The following is a 25,279-nucleotide window of genomic DNA, read 5'->3' as shown; positions in this document are numbered from 1 at the left end:
GCCTAGGAGATGTTCGCCAACTAACACCGACTTGGCTGAAGCACATTAAAGGACTGAGGCTATTTAGTGCTTGCTAAGTAAATATTTTGGTTGATTGTGTGCTTTATCCCTTCCCACCAGCCCTTTGGAAGAAGCCTATTGTCTTCGGCAGTCAACTATTCAGGGCAGGAGCTTGGGTGAGGGTCTCCAAAATGCTGAAGGCCAATGGGACTTGTGTTGCTAAGTTACGTAGACCTTGTCTACACTTGCAGGGTACATGTGGCTACACGCTGAAGCATGGATGCTGGAACAATTTGTATCGTGGGGGTGCTGAGAGCCACTGAACCAAACTGTAAATCCTGGATATGATGGAAACCACTTCAAGCCAGGGGGTGAGGCAGTGCCCTCGGCACTCCTAGATCCAGCGCCTATGCGCTGCAGTGAAAAGCAGGATGGGTCCCCACTGTCTGCGGTGTGTTGCAACACGCAGCAGTGAAAGGCTCCAGCAGAGGGGAGCCTTTCTCTGCTTCCAGAGTCTTTCACTGAGATGGGGAAAGGAGCCAGGAGGCAGCAGGATGCTACAATGCTAAAAATAGCAGTTTAGATGGGGTGGGCACTGCCTAGGCCTGCAGAGAGCCATGTCGGGTACAGAACCGAGGGTTCAGACACATAGGGCACTCGACTCACCTAAGAAATGCCTCACCATCTACATGGCTATTTATACCCAGGCTAGTTGGGCATGCAGGGTCTATACGCTCCACGCCACCATAAGTGCAGACCTGCCCTAAGGTACCTTTGAAAATCCCATTCTTTGTCTAGGGTCAGTATCCAGCACTTTTTGAACGCCAGTGGACTAACAACAGCAGAACTTGCCTCCAACAGCTTTGAACTCCCAGTGTTTAAAGACTACAGTTGGGTCCAACTTGTATGAGGCTTAAGTAGGAAGGCCAGTGAACTCCTCCTCCATCTTATGTGCCTGCATAAGCACTGGGCTCACTTTGGTCCACATTGTTGCTTATTCACTAGGAGTCTACTCCAAAGCCCACTGAAGCCAATGGGAATCTTTCCATTGGCCAAATTCCATCACCAAGCTGAGTCCCTCAGGCATTAGCATGAATTAATTAGGTTCTGCTGAACTGCTCTCATTGCAGAAGACCAAAGCTGGAAGGCAGATCGCATCCCAACAAGGCTTCCCAAAGAATAATCCCAGTTGCATAGGAATTGCCTGAGGCATAAGGGACCCTTATAAGTGAGGAAAATTAATTGAGAGAGGATACAGAGAAAGGATGACAAACCCCCTTGTGGCCACAAACACAGAAGAAACGTGGGTAGTAATACTTAGCACCTCTAGGCAGCTTGAAGTGTTCAAAGCACTTTACAAAAAATGAGTCAAATTCTCCTCTCTGTTGCCCTCAGGTAAGAGGAGAATTAATTAACTAATCCTGGTTGTCCCTCTGCGAAGTAGGAGAGCATCATTATTCCTATTTTACAGGTGGGAAAGCTGAGGTACAGAGAAGTTAAGAGACTTGCCCCAGGCCACATGGTGTGCTGTAGCAGAGCTTAGATTGGAAGGCAGGAGTCCTGGCTCTCTGCTCAGCTCAAGCCACTAGACAATGCTGGTAGTTTCATATCCCAATAGCACAAGACTGGCATAGGGCAAGTCTGAATTGATTTCCATTCCACTCCCAGATTTTCAAGTATAATCGAACATTGTTTAGAGTCTGAATCTTCTTCTCCTTTCCTGATTTTGCTCACGTTTCCTCCCTTTCTTTCCACTCCCTTGCTCATGATGCTAAGCTTCCTTGAACCCTACATGACTGATGTCCAAGATCAACCCAGCTCTCTCCAGACACACACCTACATGGTGACATCCCCGAGGTGCTCCCATGGGGGAGCCGCTGAGTGGCACTTCCTATAGCTCAAGCTTCATTTTACCATGATTAACCTCCCACCGGCAGAGCTGAACACAGCTCCCTTCAGAAGCTCATTAAAACAGTCACTTTTTGGCCAGCTGGTGCCAAAGTTGCAATGGTCAGACTGTCCTTCCCTAGTCCTGGGAGCAGAGGATGCCTCTCCTATAGCTGTCCATGATCTGGCTAACTCAAGGAATGAAATAGTGTAGCATTCTCTAAGGGCAATATTTGTGAAAAGTACTTAACTGAGTAGCCGGAAACCATTTAATAATGATGCTAGCTGAACACACATCAGTCAACTCCTCACATAAGTGATAGGGGATGGGAGGGTTAATGGCCATTTCATTTTAATAACCGGCAGCTGCTGTTTTGTGGAAATTACTCACCAGGCCCCACCAGAGCGCATCTGCGTACGTATCAAAGTGCTCGTTTTCTCCTTTCTCGGCCAAGTACACCAGGAAAGAGGCCAGAATGAGGCACAGGAAGCCAATATACCAGGCAGTAATCAGCTCCTGCAAGATAGTAAAGGAACAGAACAGGAAAATGTGTTTTCATACGATGCATTTCATACTCGGGGTGTTCCCGAATGCAGAGCTGGGGTTCAAACCTCAACTTTCCCAAAGTCTGTGGCTGTTCAGCTCTGGGTTTGGTTTCAAGATTATCAGTAGAAGCAGTATTACAGTCGTGTTCAGACACTCCAAATGGGCAGGGCCCCATTGTGCAAGGAGCAGTATATACACAAAAGGTAGAGACAGTCCCGGCCCTGAAGCACTGACCAGCTGAATAGATAAGACAAGGTAGGAGACAGGAACTATTATTATCCCCATTTTAAAGATGAGGAACTGAGACAGACCCCAAGATATTTAGGTGCCTAACTCCAATTGATTTTTAGTATCTTTGAGGATCCGGGCCAGAGACTTGCCTAAGGTCACATGGAGAGTCTGTGTTAGAGATGAGAACTGAACCTAGATCTCCTGGGTCCCAGTCCAGTGGTCTAAGCACATCGGTCTCATGATGGAGACCACCTACAAAGTGTGAATATGAATCTGGATCTTATCCCCAAATTTCAGGGGTGTTTGGATCCCAGGATTTTAGTCTGGGCTTACCTTTGCTAGAAACTTTATAATAGTGAATTATATACTGAACTGGTAAGATCATGCCTGCTAGGCAGCTGGAGCAGACATTTTAAGCTGAGCAGCAGTAGCCACATAACCTTATTGGAACTTTCATTATTTCTTACTTGTTAGGAAAACCACCACTACTCGAATAACCCTCAGTGTTTGACACAAGAGAGCTTGGTCTAACGAAAGCTGTATAAACAATGGCCATTTGGATTTGCATGGTCTTGGCTTGAGTTCACATAGCTTCGTGTGCACGTTTTCTTTGGTTTGGATTTGGGTGGGGTTGGTAACCCCGGAGTTTTGTGTAAAGGTTCACACCCAAGTGAAGCAAATGCACTGGGAAACATCAAGCTTCATTCACCAAAAAAGAGCCCAGATTGGCTTTAAATCTTCTAATGGAACCTGGATGAAGTCTGTAACACATCAGGAAACTGCTAGGTATTATATTGTATCTGGTTTCCTTGGAAACACTTTGTGCAGCTCTAGGTTTAATATTTCACCTGAATGACAAAGCATCTAATGGTGCAGAATCAGAGGATACCACCTAAATTTCCTCTCTTATTTTTCCGCTAAAGTCATACAATGTCGGAATGATAACATACTTGATCCACACCTAAGGAAAAGGTTTCAATAACCGAAGTTACTAGATCAAATATTGAGGTATCTCTTCATCACATTAAACTGCAGATACAATAGGATGATTCATGCTTTCCTATTTCCCCAGCCTCAGAACCACAAAATTATTCTTTAAGAGTCCTTTGTTGAGACCCACTACATCCACATTTCAGCAAACTGCAGAAGAACGGTCGCATTAACTACATAGGAAAATATGGCAGAGGTAAATTCTGCATCTTTAAACGGTCACATTCTTGGACAAATCTAATACAAGAGCAGATGAAGGGAACCTGGTAGACTGTAGTTTTCTGGGATTTTTTACTAAGCTTTTGATAAATTTGCGAAGGCTTTTAAGGAAAACAAATAAACCTCAAGATAAGGGACAAAATATTGTCATAGATTAAGTGATAGGAAACAAAATATTGTTGTGAATGAATGTCCCTCAAACTGCTGAAAAGTGAATATTGAATACACCAGAGATCAATTCTGGGCCTAGGACTAGTTAAAATGTTCATTCATGATTAGGAGGAGGACATGGTCAAGATGGTGGTATCTGCAAATGGATGACCCCAAGGGGTAAATTTTCAGACATGCAGCCTCTTTGAAATACATCCTTTATATAAAGCATTTGCAACATCATCAGCATTTAATCACATATATATTGGCTGCTGCCAGATGCAGTTTAACCAGCCTCCCAGCTCCTTCATGGCCGTGGGTTTGTGCAGGCTAATTACTAACCCACATCGCTTCTGAAAATAGCCACTGCAGCCACCTTCAAGGTACCTCCCACAAATGATAATCACACGGGCATCAAAATATTGGGGGGTGGGGAACCAAAGTAGTGTTCATTGGGGGAAAAACATGTAACGAGCTGATCGGTCCAGTTGTCCAGGTCTCACTCACCTTGCTGTGGGCATAGACCACAGACCCCAGCAGCTTCCAGGTGCCGCCTCTACGGTCCATTCGTATCATGCGCAATATCTGCAGGAACCGCAAACTCCTGAGAGCCGAGGTGGCAAAGACATTCCCTTGGGAGCCTGCTGCCAGAACGGCGATGGAGGCAATCAGCACCATGATGTCTGCAAGGAAGCAGGGCATAAGAGGAAGGATTTCATGGCCCTCACCCACCAACCCTCACCACCCTAGGATGGGCTTTTACAGACTCCTCCATCTTTCCTACCTCTGTGGGTGATGAGATGTCAGGCTGGCACTACTCTAGGGTGAGCCCCTCGCCTTTGGTCCAGAAAGGACCCCTCACACATCACCTCTGTTCTCACCTTCCCTTATTAGCTGGAGTCAGTTTGGTGGAAAGCAATAAAACAGTTTCGGTGCCATCAGCCAGGGTTGGTGATGACTGCTATTGACTGATGCTTGTTCCTCAGGCTAAAACCTACAACAGCATCTTTTATCCACACAGACCACCAAGACTCAGAAACCCCACCTCACTGCTCAGTGTTAGGCAGCCACATCCCCCAGCTGGCCTCCTGAACACCTCTCCCTCTTCCACGTCTTTCCAATCCAGGTATTCAGGGCATTACACTGACCCATCTCCATGGTATCTGAGCTCCTAACTCTGCAGAGCTGGAGAAAAGATAACATGCCACCTCAAAGATTCTGACACGTAGAAACTGCTAGTAAGCCCATTGAGAATGGGGTAAGTGCGCGTGTTTGTCTGTTATAAAAATGAGTGATGTGTCTGTCACATCTTATGGAGGAAGTACATGGCCACGTGCAACTAATATTAACCCACGCTGTGTGATTCACTGCACGGTTTAGTGAAATTCACATTCCTCTTCTCCTCACACCTCCTCCACCGGGAGAAAGGTTGCCAAGACTCCAAAGACTGAATTCTGGCTTGATGCACAATGCAGCATTTCTAGCGTGGAATAAGCCTCTCCTAAGTGCATCAGCAGAGGTGCACGATCTTCTTCAGCCAGGCAGAGCAGTGTACTGCCGTTTCTAAGGTCCACCTTGGCATGGGAGTTCCCACTGCCCGTCGCATTCAGGAAAACCTAAAGGGCTGGGTTTTAGGAAGGCTTGTTTCTGCACTGATGGAGGAAAGGTGGGTGGGTGGGAGAGTACTATAAGCAAAAGCAAAAGCCCAAAGCAAAAGCCTAGGTCTCAATACCCCAGGGCGTTCAGGGCTCTGAAAACCATCATTCAGATCGCTACATGAATTATGTAGATCCCCCTGGTTTTATAATGGGCTAAACCAAAACCCTGCATACAAACATCCCCAGCTCTGTGATGGTCAAATCGGGGTCCAGATCCAAATGTGGTAGCTTGAGCCCCTCTCTAGAAAGCACTGAGAACAAATGCATCCCTTCTCTCCCTGCCCACTCTGACCCCTCCTCACCCTGTTCAAAATAACTGCTTTGCACAGAGACAGCCCCTTCCACCACAGGATCTCAAAGAACTTTACAGCCAATAATTAATTAAGGTCTATAACTCCCTTGTGAGGCAGATAATCACTGTAATATCAGCCTTATGGAACGGCAAATGGAGATACAGAGTGCCCTGTCAGTGAACCAATGGCAGAGACAGATACAGAACCCCAGACATTAGCTCCCATGCCCATGTTCTAACCGTTAGACTACTTCTCCTCTCAGAGGAGACACAAAGGGCCTGATTCTGATTATTGCATCTTTCTCACGCCCATGTTGGCACAGAGGGAAGACACCAGTCTCTTCCATCCCCCTCTGTCATTAGCTGCTGCTTCCATCTGCTCCAGGGTATTGAGCTCAGATGTTCTGCCTTCCCTGCTAAGATTTCTCTCTGGCTCCCTGTTTCCTCACACCAGTTGGTTTTCACTTGACAGCTTCATGGAGGAGTCTGTGCATCCAGAGTACCTGCCCCAGATATGGCCAATGCTTCCTTCTAAATCTAGGGGAGACTAGCTGCAGGTTGGTGAGTTCTCGGATCTCTTGGTGGGTGGTGAAGTCTCTGCAGCCTATGCCCTGAATCTTTCCTAGGCGCTTGTTTTCAAAGGGATCTAGGTTTCTAGCTAACATTTTAATAAATTTTCAGCTCTCATGGCCGTATGTTGGCTCTGAGCTTACGTTCAAGTGGAAAATCCTCCCTTTTGTTTTGGTGCTGTCTAGCTTTGATTTCCATACACTGCTGAGTTACGTGAATGCTGTGGATGCCTTTCCTGTCCTTGATGTCACTTCTTTCTTGAGGTTTCCATTGGCTAGCATGGTGCTGCCCAGCTAACTGAGCTGTTCTCCTCCCTGGATCTTTTTGCCCTCTGATACGATGTTACTGCTTGACGTCTGGGTTTCAAAGATATTTGTTTTGGTGTAACTGATTTTGAGCCCTGCTGTTTTTGCTAAGGATTCTATCTCTGTAGCTTTTGGGGGGTATCGCTCAAGCGTGTGACATCAACAGCAAACCCGAGATCTTCTAGGTGTTTGCCATCTACCCATGCTATGTCAGTGTTTGTGCTGCTAATACAATTCTTCATTATCTAATCCAAGACAATGCCAAACAACAGCGGAGATTGAAGGCAGCCCTGTTTCACACCAGCGTCCACACTGAACCACTGTTATCTGGTTGTCCACCCTTCCAGTGCGCTTTGCATTGATGATGTTGATGACTTCAGCTAGAATTCCGTAAGACTGAAGAATATTGCACAACGTCTGCCTGTGCAGGCTGTCAAATGCCTTTTGACAGTCAATGGCACTGATAATACGTTCTAAGCGTTGCTCTATGATGGCCCTGAGTATGAATATCTGATCTACCCAGGATCATTTGGGCCTGAATCCAGCCTCCTCTTCCCTAAGCTTTGCATCCACTGCCTCTTTCATCCTGTATAGCATCTTACTACAGAGGACATGAGGGGTCAGCAGCATTCTCTGCCGAGCAGCCACCGTTACTGGAATGGCAGCCTGGTTTTGTTTCTATAACCATGGAGTTTGGCCTTGGTGTGTCTGGTTGTTTTCTATGCGGCTGGGTGATTGGCCTTGCACTCAACCCTCCCCCGCTTTATCTGGGCATGGGAGCGGCAGCCACATCAAAGTGCACTTTATGCCATTCTGAGGCTGCTCTAACTTTATCCAGGACTGAGCAGGGACCGGCACAGGTCCAGAACACAAAGAAGTGCAACCACCTTTGTCCCCTCTTCCATCCCTGGTCCAGGCATGAGAATGCAGTAGCTCAGAATCAGGCCCAGGCATACAATACGCATGAATACTCCATGGTGGACTCACTGTCCTCTAGCTCCCTGTAGGATCTGTACACCAAGAGTGTGCATTCCTCCCAGGCAGGCCTTGGGCCCACGAAGCAAACCAGACAGTTCCCCTTGACCCTGGGATGTGACTGGCAGAGCTCACATGCCTGGCTGAAAAGCCAGCTGCCTGTTCTGAGAACATTTATATGTTCTCCCAAAGTACAGCAAATTCAGCGATCATCCTGAGCATGACCCACAAGGCCCTTATCCCATTCGTCGTGCACTCTCAGCAGTAGCTGCGGGGCGGCAGTTCTTACCAATGACGCAGAAGGGTTTGCGGGCAAATTTTAACCTTCCCCTCCAGCCCCGGTATCGACAGCAGCAACCGGCAGCCCAGATTCTCACAAAGTATTCCACACCAAACACCACAATGGTGACTATTTCCTGCAGGGGAGACAATGCCATTAGTCCAAGAAGAAGGCGCAGGGAAGAAAGTGTTGCAGATTCAACGCAGAGGGCTGAAATAGTGTCTACGAATAAAGCTCATTTTGCTCCTCACTGTTAAAGTCCTTTCAGAGGAGAATTGTGACTCTGACCAAAAAATAGAATCAAGTCACAAAACTGGGATCTGGCTCTTGAGTTCTAACGGTTACAAAGAGATGAGATTGTGATGCACGATAAAGATAGAGGCTAATTGCTAGAGTCAGGTCAAGATCCAGATTCAGCTTTCAAATTCATCCAAAATTTGGGGGAAGGGGTTGTAATTTAGCACGTGTCCCTGTGGTTTAGGTCCATCCCTATTTTGAAACCTTCTCCCTTATTACAACGTTGATCTTACCCTTGTCAAGACAACTGTTCTGCTCTGTAAGGAGACAAAAATTTAGCTCTGTCACAGAACTGATGGTTTCCTATTTTTGTCCCTATCAATGGACTTCAGGACCTGAGGGAAGTGGTGGGGAAAAGAGAATTATGAGCTGGATTCTTAAAAGAGCCCAATCCATTGGGCAGTGAGCAATTCTGAAAAATCTGGGGACAAGGGTCACAACGGGAACAGCTGGAAGGTGAGCACCTTACGTCCTTAGTTCGGTGTCTAAGTGGGAGCTGAGATCTTCTGAAAATCTGGCCCAACTGTCAGTGCTGAGCAATTGAAAGTCTGGTCCTAAGCCCCTTGGAAAGTCTGGGCCTGTGTTCTTCTATGTCTAAATACATTTATATCGGTTTCTGAACTCTAATGGGTTAACCTAAACTACCTAAAAATCCACACCAGTCTCGACTGAGTTCCTACCCTGTTCCAACAGCCTTCTGCCTCGCCAGCTGAGACACTTCACTATTGACCTGCCGTTTGTACCAACTTGCAGTTGCTTTTCTCCCCACAAACAGAGATACAGAGGGAATGAGCCCACCGTGCTGCAAAGCTCTGCTCGCTGTCAGTATGTTACAGTCTCTGTGATTTCTTCACTCACGGTGTTCACCTCACGTGGGCTGACACTGAGTCGTACAGGGCTCTCATTAAGCTTTCACTAGCTTCTGGTATCTGGTTGATGTGCCGAGTGGGAGTGGATGAAGGGAAAGGCAAAGACAGGGAGATGCAATGAATTCTGGGAGCCCTATGAAGTAAGTGTCTGTGCCGACAGGAATTCTGCTAGCTATCACTCAGCACGTTACCGGAAGCCAGATTGTCAGTGTAAAGCATGCCAAGCTCTTTAAGTAGTAAAACCATTCGGCTTTATGTCAGCTCAGATAAATGCAGAACTGTATAGCATGGGGAACAGAGGCTACCACCTAGGCTGATTCTGCTGTGGTACAATGTCATTTTAGCCATTTAGGGCCATACTTTTAAACGGGCATCAAACCAGCTAGTAAATGCGGGCCCACAATGCTGCAGGATTTTGCAATCGCAGAGAAACACACACACACAAATTGAACATGCACCAGTTCCGGTTTTTAAAGTCATCCTTGAGACTGTGAGCCACATTCTTTCCTTGTTTACACTGGGGCAAATCCAGATAACTTCAGATTTACACTCAGTGTAAATAATAATTGATTTCGGTCCTGTGAGTGCAGGCTAAATGCAGTGCTATTGTTACCCAGACCTGAAACAGAGACAAGAAAAATTAAAGATGATTCAAAATGAACCAGGTGGCACCACGAGCTAATACACCAGCTTAGATTTGGAGTCATATTTGTCTTTCACCTTAAGAGAAAGTGGTTATTGCTGGATCTTCAGGATTTTTACAGGTTAATACAAACACTCCCCATTCCTTCCAAGGGGTACTCTTAGGTGCTTGCTTTTAAAGATTTACATGGCTTTGGATTGGAAAGCATGTCAAATCTAGACAAATGTTTGCAGAGAGAGAAAATACTTATCCCTCACTTAGAAGGCTGCATCTCTCCATGCCCCAGTGACGTCTCAGCCAGTATGAAAAGCCCAATATTGTTAGTTTCTTGCTTGTGCTCTGTCTTATGTTTGCAACTCCCAACTTACCAGTATGTAGAGGGCCCCTTCAGAGCTGTCCTGATATTCATCGATGGTTGAAAAGACAGATAGTACCAGGCAGGAGAAAACTAGGAGAAAACTGGATGACACAAAGAAAAGGAGAGAAAAAATAATGCCAATCTTTAGAGTGTACATTTTGAGTAGTTCATCGAGCTATTTAACCTACATCACATTTTGAAACATTCCATGCAATGCTATTTTAACAGCACTGTCCCGCTTTATAAAAGTGGTCTCTAACAGATCGTCAGTGGAGTATTTGACCTGTGCACTCCAGGCATTCTAAAATGGGTAAGTCATTGATGAAATCCCATAGTTTGTTGCAAGCATGCAAACTGAGCAGAAAGTGGCTCCACAAAATATGATCAGAGTTCTTATTCAACAACTATTAGAAAAGTGTGTGCACTGGGTCATTTCCCAATTACTTCACTTTACTTGACCAAACGAAATTGTTGCAAGTTTTGATAGCAATTGCATGGAAAGCAACTGTGAAATGAGTGTATATCACCACTGTAGATGCCAGGCAAATATATTTCCATATATATTCCCATAGTAATTATGTACTCCTGCACAATTTCTCAGTTATTATATTACTCACAAATCAATTCAAAATCTCTACCATGTCACATGTTGTTTTTTGCTCTCCAAAGAGAACTTCAGTTTAGGAAACAAACAAAAAAATGACCTCTGATTAACCTCTGATTAATTTTTTAAGGCCAAATAAGCCTATGCAGAAGGGAAAATTTGGCTCTTAAAATTCAATTCTGTTCTCAGGTATGGCAGTACAGACCCAGTTTCATCCCACTGAAGTGAACGGAGTAACTCCAGATTCACACCAGCCTCAATGAGAGCAGACTATGGTCCTCAACCTATCCCTGAGTAGCTCAGTATTTACAGCATGGGGAGAACAGGTTTGGGTGGGACAGGAGAATGAACAGTCAAAATTTGCACTTATCCCTTTAACTGAATTCAGATCTTTTCCCCCATGTTTGAACAGCACCCAAAAGCAAACAAATGTTAGAATGCACAAAATACTACTGAAAATATTATGATGCCATTACATAATTCAGTCATACACCCTCATCGAGAATATTGTGTTCAGGTCTGGGCACCCCATTCCAAAATAGGTACAGCAGAAACGGCATGAAAAGATTTCCAGTGAGTGAAAAAGATTCGGGCTGCTTAGTTTAGAGAGGAGGCTAATGAGGGATGACATGATAAAGGTATATGATCTAAACACTCTAGAGAAGGTAAATCGAGTGTTCCTATTTACCCTTTCTCGGGTCACCAGCAGAAGTGGATATTCAATTAAACTGAATTGCAACAAATTTAAAATTGATAGAGATTATTATTAATACGACGCAAATTTAACTTGTGGAATTCACTGCCACATGATATTACCGAGGCCAGCAGCTTTACAGGATTCAAATAAACATTAGATTTGTACATGGAAAAATGGGAGCATACATTTAAATTAGGATAAAAAATATAAGGGATATCAATCCTCATGGATCAGGCCACAAGCAAATCAGTAATTGATGAGAGTCACAAAGAAATTTCCCTAGGACAAGTTATCTTATACTTGGTCCATTACTCTGGATTCTGACACATCTGGTCTTGGCCACCATCAGAGACAGACTATTCTATCTATCTGTCTTAGGGTTCTCTACTGCTAATAGTATCTGAGCACCTACTATTATTAAGGCTGAATATTGGATTCCATGGTCACTGCTCTGATATGGGATGGCAGTTCCTGTGTTCCTATGGTGGAAAAAGATCCAGCCTTCCTCTTTTCCAAAACAGATGCCTCTCCTTCTTCACAGCCTTCCAGTAACATTAAAGGGAACCATGTGGCTAAATCCTTGCATCTCGCACTGAATATTTAACACTGAATCTTACTTTAGCACAGTCTCTGTCCTGTTTGCTTTTCCCTAGGGAGTGAACTTTCTCTCTGTGAAAATGAAGAATTAATCTCGCTGTCTGGCAGCAGGCTTGGTGCCATGCCTCGGGGAGGGCGAGGAGAAAAGTACTAGGCTAATGATGGAGAAATCTTACCCTAGAGGTGTCACAATTCATTAACCCCACTGATACAGCCCCACAAACCCCCGGGGAAACTAAAGGGATGGAAAAGTTAAAAGGCCAAAGGTACTGGGAGACTATGGGGGCAAAACACACAATCCACTTTCAGGCTAAAACATTAGCAAGCCACTAATAATTTGAAGGCGTTTAATGGCAACCTTATGCTTTGTACGACCCATACATGTTGGCAAGTCAGCACTAATGTAGAAATTACAAATATCGACCAGCCTTTTGAAGAGATAATTTCACCATAATCCAATTCCCATATGCCCAACCCTTTTGACTTTCCCTACGGCCATTCTGTCCTCTATGCAATCCCTAAAGAATGGCAAACATGTGGCATGCAAATCACCAGCCACAACAGAGCAGGTAGAAATATTCTTTATCTTACAGCAGCAGCTACTTCCAACAGAGCTATCAATTGGCTAACTCCTCATCAGGGCATAGGAGGTATTTTTTAGGTCACTCTCCTTTTAACTGGATAATGTATAATATATTTTAGCTATCTACAGAAACGACTGATATTATTATGATTTATGTGTATTGCAACAGCGCCTAAGAATGCCAGTCACAGAGCAATGCCCCATTGTGCTGGGTGCAGGTGCTGTACGGACATGTTTCAAGGAAGACAGACCTTACCCTGGCCAGCTCATAATCTGAATGACAGACTGGATTCAACATGTGGAAGAAACAGACAAGCTGAGTGGGGGGAAGATAAGGTGACAATAAAAATAATTTATCAGAAAAGATACCCTCAGTGCCTTTTTATATAGCGACTAAAAGTGAAAAACTAGGGTGAAAATACACCATTCAAAATAATGTCAAGAGGGTTTTTTAAAATGGTGAGGAATAGTTAATAAGAATGTGACTCAGTAGAGAACAGCCTCTTTCTCTGAAAGAGCTTAACGCATTTTACAAACATTCATGAATTAATCCTCCGTATGAGAGAAGGGTAGTGTTATTGCCAGTGTTCGTGGGGTAAACTGAGGCACAAAGGAGTTCTATCAGCAGTTCTCAAACAGGGGGTCGGGACCCCTCAGGGGGTCACGAGGTTATTACATAGGGGGTAGCGAGCTGTCAGCCTCCACCCCAAACTCTGCTTTGCCTCTAGCATTTATAATGGGGTTAAATATATAAAAAAGTGTGTTTAATTTATAAGGGGGGAGAGGGTTACACTCAGAGGCTTGCTATGTGAAAGGAGTCACCAGTACAAAAGTTTGAGAACTACTGAGTTGTATGATTGTGACATATCACATCACTAGCGTCAAAATCCAAGTGTGTAACTACTAGACACCATTTTCCCCTATAATATTAATTGACTATCTAGGTTTATCTGCAAAAAAATCAAGACGACTACTCTGTATTTGTACAGCACCTAACACAATTTGGTGCCAGCCACTGCCATAATAAACATGATTAATTAATTAATTAACAAGTGTAAAAATAGCACTTTGGGCAAATCCTACAAACGCTAAAACCCAGGGCAAAACTCCCATTTACTTCAGTGAGATCTGGATTTGGTCTTTTGATACTCAATTAGCCTAGCTAGTGCGATCTAGCGGGCTTGTGGAATGTTCAAGGGATGAGGTTACGAAGCTGCAGATATGGTGCTGTCAATAAAGCAGTCTCATGAATCCTCCTCCCCATCTCATACGCGCTGCAAATGAATGGAGGATCTTCGTCATCCCTCCAGGAGAATGCAAAGATTAATAGGCCAAATGGAGGATCACAGCTGATGACGTCTTAGCTGGAGAAGACGGCTGCTATGTTTTCATTTGCACTGTGAAAGGGAGGGGCTGACTGCACTGGCTTTAGGCAAGGCATATTACCAGCAGGCATTGTACTAGCTTCCTCCACAGTGCTGTCCAAAACTCAGTCCTGACCTAGGCCACAACCTGTTTAACGCAGTCCTACGCCTCCCCTGAGTAAAGAATGCTGACCGTGCATAACTGAACAGTGGAGCGCCAACCACTAGAGGCCGGGACAAGAACCCCAGTAAACTCATCCCTGGGGTAACCTCATTGACTTCCCTGGCCTATTTGCTTTTTAAACGTGTTCAGAATGTGGGTGCAGATCTCTCAGTGCAGAGGCTTAGTGGACCAGCCCTGTGCACCGCTTCATCCAGCATCTCTGTTGTGTTCCATGAAAATTGTGGGTGAGGTTTTCAAAAGCACCTAAATGATTTAAGAGAGCATGGATGGCCCAGTGACTGGGGCACTAGCCTATGTCTTGAGAGACCTGGGATTTAGCCCCTGCTCTGCCACAGACTTCCTGTGTGACCTTGACTAAGTCCCTTAGCCTTTCTGTGCCTCAGTTCCCCATCTGGAAAATGGGGGCAATCCCATCCCTCTGCATCCCAGGGGCATCATGTGCATCAATACATTAAAGACAGGGAGGGGCTCTGGTGATGGGGGCCATGTGACTACCTGAGGTCGACAGACATCCCATTAGCTTTCACTGGGACTCATGTTCTTAATGAAATTAAGCATTTCTGAAAATCCTGCCCCATCTGGATTCTCTGAGATGAGTGGTGCTGAGATAAGGAGCATTTTCCCACTCAGCCTCACGGTTTAGAGCCAGCCCACAGCAGCAAAAAGTATTATCAAGTAAGTAATATTACCGCCCAGTGGCTCCTTGGTGGCCTAGGGAAAACAAGGTGGTCTCTGTCTTCTAATCCCTAGTGGTCAAACACCTACAAATCCAAAATCTACTCTTACGATTGAATCCTGTGGCACCTTATAGACTAACAGACGTTTTGCAGCATGAGCTTTCGTGGGTGAATACCCACTTCGTCGGATGGTATTCACCCACGAAAGCTCATGCTGCAAAATGTCTGTTAGTCTATAAAGTGCCACAGGATTCTTTGCTGCTTTTACAGATCCAGACTAACACGGCTACCCCTCTGATACTCTTAGGATTGGCATCCTCATGAGCACACTCAGCAGAGAAAAGCCAGGGACTAACAGGGCCCTGGTTCTAGCAATCTTGTCACCCACAGATCCGTGGATAAAGGCAGGACTTCGGGCTCCAAGGCTGTCTGTTTTGTACTTTTTTCAAGCACAAGATGCACTAAAACCAATTAAAAGACAGAAAGAGAATGACCCTGACTCTATTGCCTGAGGACGTAATGAAATCTCAGGCTATTCGGAAGCCTGGGACGCCTTGTTAAGAAGATATCTGGCATCAAATCACGAACCAAGCAGGTATCAGTCAGTCAGCAGCAACAAGAACTGGCTCAAACAAGATGAGTGAAATTAATTTACTAACAATATATTTAAAATACACTAAAGGACGCCAGCTCCGAGATAAACTAAAAGCCTGCACTTTGTAAAAACATTCAATAATTCATCCCGCTGGCTCCGCTTGACGCCGCTGCAAATTGAATTTTGACTATTTCTAAGATTATTTTCGTTCGGGGGGCTAGCGTTCGCTTCTGTGTTTTGTTCCACTGAGCTCAGTCGATGCCACAGATCTCTAGCCTCGCCCTGGCCATAAACATGACAGCAAAAAGTCCAGGTGGGATGGAATTACAGTATTTATTTGAACCCTGGTATACGATGAAAACTTGCTGCCTCCCGTAGGGTGACAGATATCCAGAGAAACCTCAATAATGCTGCATTTTCGTGAACACAGGCCCTACCCCCGCTGATGTCGTGCAGTGACTGTGAAGACCCGGACAGGAACCAGTATATGCTTGTTGACTATGGAATCCTTTTTCTGACATCAGGGTCAGCACACAAAGGCTGAGGACAATGAGGGCGAGTAACTGAATAGCCGTTCGATCCTTATAGGCGAGAGCTTTTGTACATTTTCCATATGGCCCCCAGTGGCCTGTCTAAACAGTGGCTCTAGACCAGTGGTCCCCAACGCGGTGCCATCTTAATGCGCCTGCGTCCTGGCCCCCGGGAGAGCGCCCGCCAAAATGCCGCGGCGGGGACGCCTCTCGATGACAACACTTTGTCGCCAACAAGTGATGTCATCGAGAGGCGTCGCCCCCAAATTTCGGCGGGGACGCCTCTCGATGACGTTGCTTGTCGACAGCAAGTGGCGTCATCGAGAGGCGTTGCCGCCACGGCATTTTGGCGGGTGCTCCGCCGCCGCTGTGGTCCTTCGGCTGGTGCCCGCCAGTCAAAAAGGTTGGGGACCACTGCTCTAGACAACACAGCCAACACACCTGTGACTTCCATGTCACTCAGCGGGAGCTTCAGGTGTGCCGCACCTCTCAGGGTCTGATCCCAAGTATTTCCTCCTAGTTTATGTATCTGTGGGAATGCTCAGCATTGGAGCTCTGCGTTCAAATTCTGAGCTCAGTACAAGTGACATTAATGACGGTTCCATCCTAGCGCCTGTCCCCATCGCAAAAGCATCATGTCACTAAGCACAGCTGGGGGCTGGTGCTGCAGATCAGGAAGGAGGCCCCAGCCTCTGCCCCTAGTGCTCTGAGCAGCAAGGGCGTGTTTAACCACAACCTCTGCTTGGGTGGAGAGTGGGGTTTAAGGCAAGAACCTTTAGTGCCAAAAGCATGAGCCTCCACCACTTGAGCTAAAGAACTAAAACCATTCGCTGGAAACATCAAATAATCCTGTCGACACAGGGACCGGCCTCTGGAGAGGGGGAAGAACCGAACTCGCACCTTATATTTCTGGCAACTCCGCTTATCTTTGCTGCTAGCTCTGGCAGATGGGCACAGCCAAGCATGGGCTCCCTGCGATGGAGGCAGATAACCAATCAAATCAATCAGAAAGGAAGATGAGAGCTTCTTATAGACATGCATGTTCACCAGACGATCCAGAATCCTGGGCTGCAGAACTCAGGGGGTCTGTATGAGGACGAGCCAGCCCCAGTGTCTCTTTAACCCTAACTAACCATTGTGACTCATCCCTTGGGCTACCCACGGCTACAGCACAGAGGGGAGTCCTCCGGGCACCACGCACCAAGAAAGCAGTGTCCTTGGCCAGTAACATACGAGGCTCCTGGGAAGTTGATGGGGTCCAGTCACAGGATTAATCTCCACAGTGAATCAACCCAGGTGGGTAGGCAGCTGTGCACTGAGGCCATCCCTCTCTTTCTACAGTGGAGAGAGGGTAGAAGGCTCTGACTGGGTGTCTAGGAGACCCATCTGAGAGCTCCTCCCCCCATCACTGTTTCCTGCCCATCTCCTCTTCCAGCTCAGCATATTTTGGGCAGGAGCTGGGGTGGAGATGAGGCTTAGGACCCCCATCCCGCTGAGCAAGCTGCATTGCTCTAAAGTAGCCAGCGGGTCCCTTTCCTAAACGGAGCTGTGGAGCAGGCTTGCACGGCTGCACTGGGAAGGTTGGCTACAGTTGCGCCCAGCAAGCCCAGTGGGATCGACAATCAAACCCGTCACCCCCACCGAACACACTCCACGCTGGCAGAACAGCAGTGTGAGGTGTTTAGCCACTGCTGCTACAAACACAAACGGTGTCAGAATCAGTCCCCGTCGAGGAATGGGGGACAAAGGAAGGCGCACTCAGCACTACGCTTTCCCCGCCCAGTAGGAGCGTGCAGATGCTCTTTAGCCGCACATGAAATGTTCCAGACACTGGTGAGCCCAGGGTAGGACATCGCTGTGGAGAGAGACTTGCTCCCTGGAGGGACATGCTGCTGTCCTTTGCTACAGCTGCCAAACCCAATCCAGAATCCTTTGCCCCTCTGTATTTTACAGTGCATCCTCCACAGAAGAGACCACTGATTTGCAGCAGAAGTAGCCCCAGTTTTACTGGGGGACGATAGATGAGTCAGCCGCCCCTCCAGCGTGCACCTGGTACAGCACTCAGCTCCGCAACCCAGTCTCTCCATAGCCAGTCTAGCAGGCAGCCACTTGAGTCCACTAGCTCTTGATCCCGAACCCGCCCCCCGTTGCTGAGCCAGCCCCATGACAAAGCAGAAATAACGGAGCAGTGCAGCCTATAAAGGTGTGTGGGTGTGGGACGGGCACCACAATGGGCTGAGAGACAAAGAGCAGGTGGCCTGTGGCTGCATGATGCATCAGCAGGAGGGAGGCTGAGCAGAGCAGCAATCCTGGAGCAGCCACAGCTCCGAGTTGCAATCAATAGGTGTGGTGCTACCCACATGCCAAAGAGGTTTGACACTTTGGATCTCAGAGTCTCAGCATTTGGCGCCAGTCCCCAGGCCTTCAGCTTGCCAAACTCAGGCAGCTTCTGGTTATTCTCCCGTGCCTTGCCAGATGTGCCATCAGTTACAGCTGTGCAAACTGGGCGTAAAATGCTACCACTCTGATTTAGCAGGATCGGGCCCAGTGTGTCCCTAAGATGTTTTCTCTTCCACGGTGGATATTGATTCCCGGATCAGCTCACCGTTGTTGAGATGAACTGCTCTGGCCTCAAGTGACTCACCCAGCTGCACAAATGCTCCTAGAGTAAAATTATTTCCTGACTGCACAAAGCCAGGTTATTTCCGGTTCCTGCAAGGAACTCCGCAAGAATAGGGATATGTGATTGGCACATCTCCAACCCACAGGAAAGGAATCAGAGTACAGCACAGCCCCTCCGTGGCTACGTCCTCTCCACTAACCCCTACGTAATGTATTGGGGCCACTGGAATATCCCCTGGCCTGCCCAGGGTCCACCCCAACTGACCTGTACATCCCTGCCTATTCAGGGATGCTCAAAGCCCTGCTTCATGCCATAAGTGGGTGCTTTGTATGGGTGCTTGGTGAATTTCTCCCTTTGAGACCAGCTGCTAGATAGAAACAAGAGCTCAGGTCCCATAGTGGAGGAGAACGAAGGTGAAAACATACAGATAGGCCCGGACTTCAGTGCTAAGGACAACGCTCAGAGGAAAGGCTGTATTACCCTTCAGAGGCAGGAGCTAGGGGCCAGTAGTTGCTGGTGGTGGATTTCATCTTTACCCAAAGCTTAAAGTAGGAAAACACAAGTAATACTGCAGAGCTGGGAAGCAACACAGAGTAACGCATGAGGGACAGCACCGCGGGACAGTTTCTGAGTTAAAGGGACATTGGCAAGAGAGGCCTGAATTGGACACCCCAGCTGCACTTTGGTTTTCAGGAGCACAATTCACACAGCCCCAGTGCATTCCCTGCGCACAAAGACAGGGCAAACCGGCAGGGTGAAGGGGTGACGTGTAACAAGCAGGCACAGAACTGGAGAGGGACTTAGTGCCCTGGGCTTGTCGCTGGCGAGTCAGTTGGATTTTAACTTTTGCAGCAACCTAGTTTCAGTCACTGTGCCAGTCCCATTCAGGGCACTGGAAACAGGCAGCCCCACGGCACTCCGGGTACAGGAGACACCAGCAGGCTCATTTGTCTCCAAAACTCACTATTCATTGTAAGTCTTTGTAAAGTTTCCAACAGATGGTGCTCGTTGGCACTGACTACGGCTCCCGTTATGAACCACACGGAGCCTGAGCTGTCAATCTGATACCCCTTCCCTAGCCGTTAACCCCGGCCCTGCTCCAAACAAGGGTAGGAAATCAGTCAGATGTCCCCACCCCTCTGTAAGCCGCCTGGGCTCATGGCACTTCACTGGGCAGGCAAACAAATCTCCAGGTGTACACAGGAATGCATTGCCCATGAGGAGGGAGCGTCCAGAGGACCATGACCAAAGACATGGCTTTAAAAAAGCAGGTGAGATGAACACACTCCAAGTGACCTTCCGTATCCTGATGCACGTCACAGCTGATCTTGGCGATGAAGCTTGGGGGCTTGCAACAAGTGAAACTCCTCAGGCCCCAAGAGGTCTTTTCATCCCTAAGTCCTAACCATGCCCTGAGAGTGCTTTTAATGAAGACGTATGGGCCCCTAAATGGAGGTCCCATAGAACAGACCCCAGCCTGCAGCCCTTCTGGAGACCCAGGCCTGATGCCTTTTCTTGGCTTCTTCTATCCCCAACAAGCTGAGGTCAGGAGCACAGCGGATGGAGCCCCTCAGCGCTGGCAGAAGCACTGTCGAAGAGAGTTGCCCAGCACTGATTCTTTAGAGGCTGATTAAGAAGTAGAAGCACAGTCAGGCTACGGGGAAGAGCTGTCCAATCCTCCCATGCCAGGTAAACTCCACCATCGTTTTTTTTCCCCCCTAAACTTGCCATGGAGCTGATCTAAGGGCAGAGCCAGAGTAATTCCTCAGCAGGTAATAGCTTCCCGCAGTACTCGAGCTATTTCAGAAGATTTGGAGTCTGCCAGGAGATGTACAGTTATTCATCTCATTTACATGGATCAACCCCCTTGAAGTGGCAGATTGTAGCAGAGAAGCCAACCAAGCATTACCGAGCGAAAGAAACCAGTCTGGGTCAGCCAACCCTATTCGTGGCCTGGCCTAGATTTTGCTGCAAAGACCTACTTTGGAGCGAGAAAGAAAGAAAGAAAAAAAGAAAGAAAGTTAGTAACTTTCTTTCTTTTTTTCTTTCTAACAGGGCCTGGTTAGTGAACAAGGAGGTGGGTTACATTTTTTATAGTTTTATTGATGATAGGCTCTTACACGTCTCAGCAATAAGTGCTGATACGAACACACACGCAAACCATTTCGCCTACCTAAGCTGAAAATATAATTCAGTGTGTGCAATTGCTGGGCAGGAGGCACAAAGAAGACACAGACCACGTGTACAGAAATGACTAGTGATCTTTCCTTTGCACATGCAAAGTGGGTGTGCAAATGAGGTGCCCTGCAATATGGGGGGTTGCTGATGGTGCAGCAGCCTGGGTAAGGGCTGCTGCCATGGGACACTGGCACTGAAGGGTGCTGGGGCTGGTTGAGGCTGGTGCAGGAGGCGATGCTGGGTAAAGAGGGCTCCTTTTCCTCCATCCCCTCCCCTGCCACTCAGCCTCTTGAGGTGCTGAGCATGGCATGAGCGTGAGGAACTGCAGCAGAGCATGATTAGGGTAGAAGTGAGGCAGGGCACGAGAGGAGCAGGAGCAGCAGCAGGAGGAAGAGGGAGGGAGTAGTTTCTTTCATCCCCTTCACTGAGGCCTCCTGAGACCTCCCCTCCATGAGAGTTTGATGCTTTTTTTTTCTTTTCTCCACCCCTGGGGTGCTGCAAACCAGCCCAGCCCCCGTGCATCCGGCCCCAGAGTGGAGATGTCTCAGGCCCACCTTTCCCCTTCGGATGCCGGGGTACAGAATGCAGCATGCATTCCTTTACAAGACAAAAGGCAATTTTCCCGTAGGCAGAACTGCTGCCTTTCCCATCGGTCCCCAGCTGCCAGCTGCATCTCTGACATCCGAAGAGGAGAGTGAGATGGGAGCAGTGACATGTGATTACTCTGCTCACTGCCAGTGAACAGTCTCCTTAGTGTTATAATTGATGCGAGCTAATGACACAGGTGCTTGCTGGTAAGCGTTCCCCTGGGCTCCGACTGCCATGGAGCCCAATTAAGAACTGATGCCGATGACACTGCCAGGTCCAACATTAATTACAGCGTCCCCACGTCTCTGCACTGTGTGGGAGGCTGCAGGAAAGACACTGGCAGTCTGATGGCCAGGCTACTGGGAAGCTGCTACTTCCTGCTCTCAGCTCCATGGGTTCTATTCATCGCTGAAGTTCCACAAGCAAAATCCCCTCGCATGGACCAGAAACCCCAAAAATACAGGGTCCACCGGGAACCAGAGCAAGACATGGTACCTCGTGATTGGTACAATTGTTAGCAGCAAGGCTGAATAGTTGTGCCATCAAGGAAATGGCTTGCTTGCTTGCTTTCTTTCTTTCTTTGGCTGTAACAGAAAGAGCTCGCCCTTTAAAGGCAAAGTGCCACCGTCTCCTCCATTAAAGGGTCTTTTAAGGGATTCTGAGTGCATGATGGCTGAGAGACCGGCCTGCTGGGATACAAAAGAGGCAGCCTTTCTCTCAGGGAGAGAGGGTGTCTCTCCGATGGGCCCATAAAGAGCTGGCAGAAGAGGGGCTATACCCAGAAACCTGTGAGCAGCACAAGGGCAGCCTGAAAGGGCAACGCAGACCCTTGCAGGCCAGGGACGATGGAACACTCTGCTGTGGGAAGAAGGGTTATTTGCAAACCCTAGGGAGTGAGTGGTGAGTGGATCGACTACTACGCCCTGGAGTGGTGGGAAATGCTAGAATGCCTGTGCAGCCTTAATTCAACCCTCTTTACTATCCACCCTTCAATTCCATAATCTCCTTTTTTTCTCACAGGACCCCTGCCTCATTCCGTGCACAGGCCGGCCCTGCTCTGGGGATGGATCAGGGCTGCGTAGTGAAGGAGAGTGTTGTCTGCAGGACCCCTCTCTTATTCGCTATCGAAGTTTTGTAGTGGGAAGGCAGGGGAACGCAGGAAGAGAAAGGATGATCGCATGGTTAAGGCAAACCGACTGCCACCCGGGAGGACTGGATTCTATCCCCTGTCTCTGCTACAGAGTTCCTACCTGATATGCTGAGCAAGCCACTTAAGTCAAACTTTTCACGGCCCAACGTGAGGCACTTGAGATCTGATTTATAGAGGCTCTGGCCACTCACAGCTGCATCTACATTCACTACATTATTACTAAGCACCAAGACACAGCACTGTCTGCCTAAGAGAATGTCAACGAACGGGTGGCCCGACTCCCCAAAAGCAACGCTGTAATATAAAATAGCCCTCAAAGTACCATCCTAGACCAGGGCTTCTAAGCATTGTCACTGCACAATTAATAATAATATATAGTCCTTACTGGGTTTAACAGGCAACCAGCTGGTATAACTTAACCGCCATGGAATGATGCGGTTTTCACCAGATGGAGAATTGAAAGTGCCTCCCCACTATGGCAGAGGGGAGAAACAGCTCTTAGGAGGGCTCCATTTCTAAGCATTCAGATGGTGTCTGTTCCCACTCCACTCACACAGATGGAAAATCTGGAGAACCATAATTTTTGAGCCTAGTTTAATTTTGCCTAGTCCACCATGACAATACAGGAAAGAGCTAAGGACAGAAATGGATAGCTGGGGAAAGGGAAATGAACCAGCAAAGGGTGTGGAGGTTGGAATGAAATCTAATTTTTAAAGCAATACATCGAATCAGAGCCAATTATCTCTGCAGCCCTGGCTCTGGGTAATGTTAACATGCAATAAGGAATGTTAATGTGAAATTCATTGGCGGGGGCCTCATTAAAGGTGCCAGTTCTGGTTAGAACCAGGGTGAAGACAGTAGCCTGCCCCAGAAGAGGGGGTTGCGAGGCCCTGCAGGATGTTATCACTGGAGGTAGCAGTATTGGCTGGCTCTCATGTGCAGAGCTGAATATTTATCAACTGGGCTATATAAGAGGGAGGTATTTATTATTAATTATTATTATTATTAATTATTACTACTTGTAGAAATACAGCTTCTGGTAGGATGCAAAGCTCAGAACTGGTGAAACTTTCAGAAGAGCAGGGGTACTCAGATATGGGGTCATGGTTTTGAACCTATTTTTAAGGCAAACATGGACCAGCGGGTTAGAGCATTGGCCTGGAAGTAGGGAGATCTGGGTTCCATTGCTGGCTCTTCTGTGTAACACTGCTTCACCTCTCTGTGCCTTGGTCTATCCCCCTACCCTTTGTCTGCCTTCTCTGCTCAGACTGTAAATTCTTCATAGCACGGTACGGCTCCTGCTGCAGTTGTACAGTGCCAGGCACCATGAAGCCCCAACTTAGATGGGTCCTCTAGGTGTTCCTCTCATAGAAATAACTAACAACTCCAAAGTCTGCTGAAATCAATGCGTTTCTGTCCAAGAGAGATCCAGATGCTAAGTTAAAACAACCTTGCAAACTGACAATTGACCAGCCCTGGCACAAAATCTGCTTGCCACTCTGATTCATGATGATAAATGATAATGAAACGTACGTTGTATTTAACGTATCCTCTCTGGAAAAAAAGTAAATAAAATAAAGCTACTTGCCCTATGAGATGAGTGAAAAGATTTTTCCAAGGCTATATTAATGAATCAGTATAAAGCTAAAAAACTGACCTGCCTTTAAAGAGGTATGTACTTGTGACTCCTCTGACTCTAAACACCTCTTTTTCACAATAAAAAGTGCATCAATTTGTTGCTGAACTAATTTTTTATAAATAACCGCTGTTTACATAGGTCCTACAGAAATGCAGTGCCATGCACCTGTGCTCCCTCTGGTGATGCAGCCACCATATCATTTTTACCATATAGTTATAAAATAAATCAATTGGAATATAAATATTGTACTTACATTTCAGTGTATAGTATAGAGAGCAGTATAAACAAATCATTGTATGACATTTTAGTTGGTACTGACTTTGCTAGCGCTTTTTATGTAGCCTGTTGTAAAACTAGGCAAATATCTAGCTGAGTTGATGTACCCCCGGAAGACCTCTGAGTACCCCGGGGTACATGTACCCCTGCTTGAGAACCACTGACTTAAACAACAGGAAAGGGGAAAATTGGAAGGGAAAAAGCATTTTGTTTTATGGTATTTTAGAGCCACACAATAGAGAATAAAAATAAATTTCAAAATATTTTCGAAAGGACTTGACAATGGTCTTTTGGGAAATAAACTAAACAGTAACTGTTGCACTACAGTAAAACCAAAATGACTACTGGCAATGTGCCAGTAATTCCAGTAATTCTGTGCTGCGATCTCTGGAAACTGCTGACTTTAAAGGAATTCAAGACTTAGCGTAAACTGAAGGCTATGCAAATGCACCCATGACGATAAACCAAGGTGAAATGGCATTGACATTTAAGGTGACCAGAGCTGTAAAACTTACCCTGAAAGCCATCAAGTACCAGAGGCATTTACAGCTACCTTTTAATCATCTGTAGCTCTTTAAAAGGCTGTGATGAGAACCCTGAAGACGGTATGATTTTACGCAATGAAATTTTTCACCCATTTCCTGCAATTCTTTAGCCACAGGAGTAGTCCAAATTCACATGAGTAATCTCAGCATCCCTTCAAATCCGGTCACTTAATTTACA

At 46.8% G+C, this 25,279-nt stretch overlaps 1 protein-coding gene across 10 annotated transcripts in view; it reads right to left on the bottom strand.

The window, feature by feature from the left end:
• KCNQ2 (potassium voltage-gated channel subfamily Q member 2) overlaps positions 1-25,279 on the bottom strand; it is a 124,425-nt gene that overhangs the window by 64,792 nt on the left and 34,354 nt on the right. For all 10 annotated transcript variants that reach the window (XM_044985316.1, XM_044985324.1, XM_044985323.1 and 7 more), the window contains exons 2-5: positions 10,282-10,372; positions 8,114-8,240; positions 4,532-4,707; positions 2,279-2,404 (exon numbers count right to left, since the gene is read on the bottom strand). In XM_044985316.1, coding sequence (XP_044841251.1) covers positions 2,279-2,404; positions 4,532-4,707; positions 8,114-8,240; positions 10,282-10,372 — 520 coding nt within the window. The remainder of the gene's footprint in view (positions 1-2,278; positions 2,405-4,531; positions 4,708-8,113; positions 8,241-10,281; positions 10,373-25,279) is intronic.

This window comes from Mauremys mutica, chromosome 13 (assembly GCF_020497125.1).
Source record: "Mauremys mutica isolate MM-2020 ecotype Southern chromosome 13, ASM2049712v1, whole genome shotgun sequence".
Lineage (NCBI taxonomy): Eukaryota > Metazoa > Chordata > Testudines > Geoemydidae > Mauremys > Mauremys mutica.
This window is presented reverse-complemented; position numbering and strand designations above follow the sequence as displayed.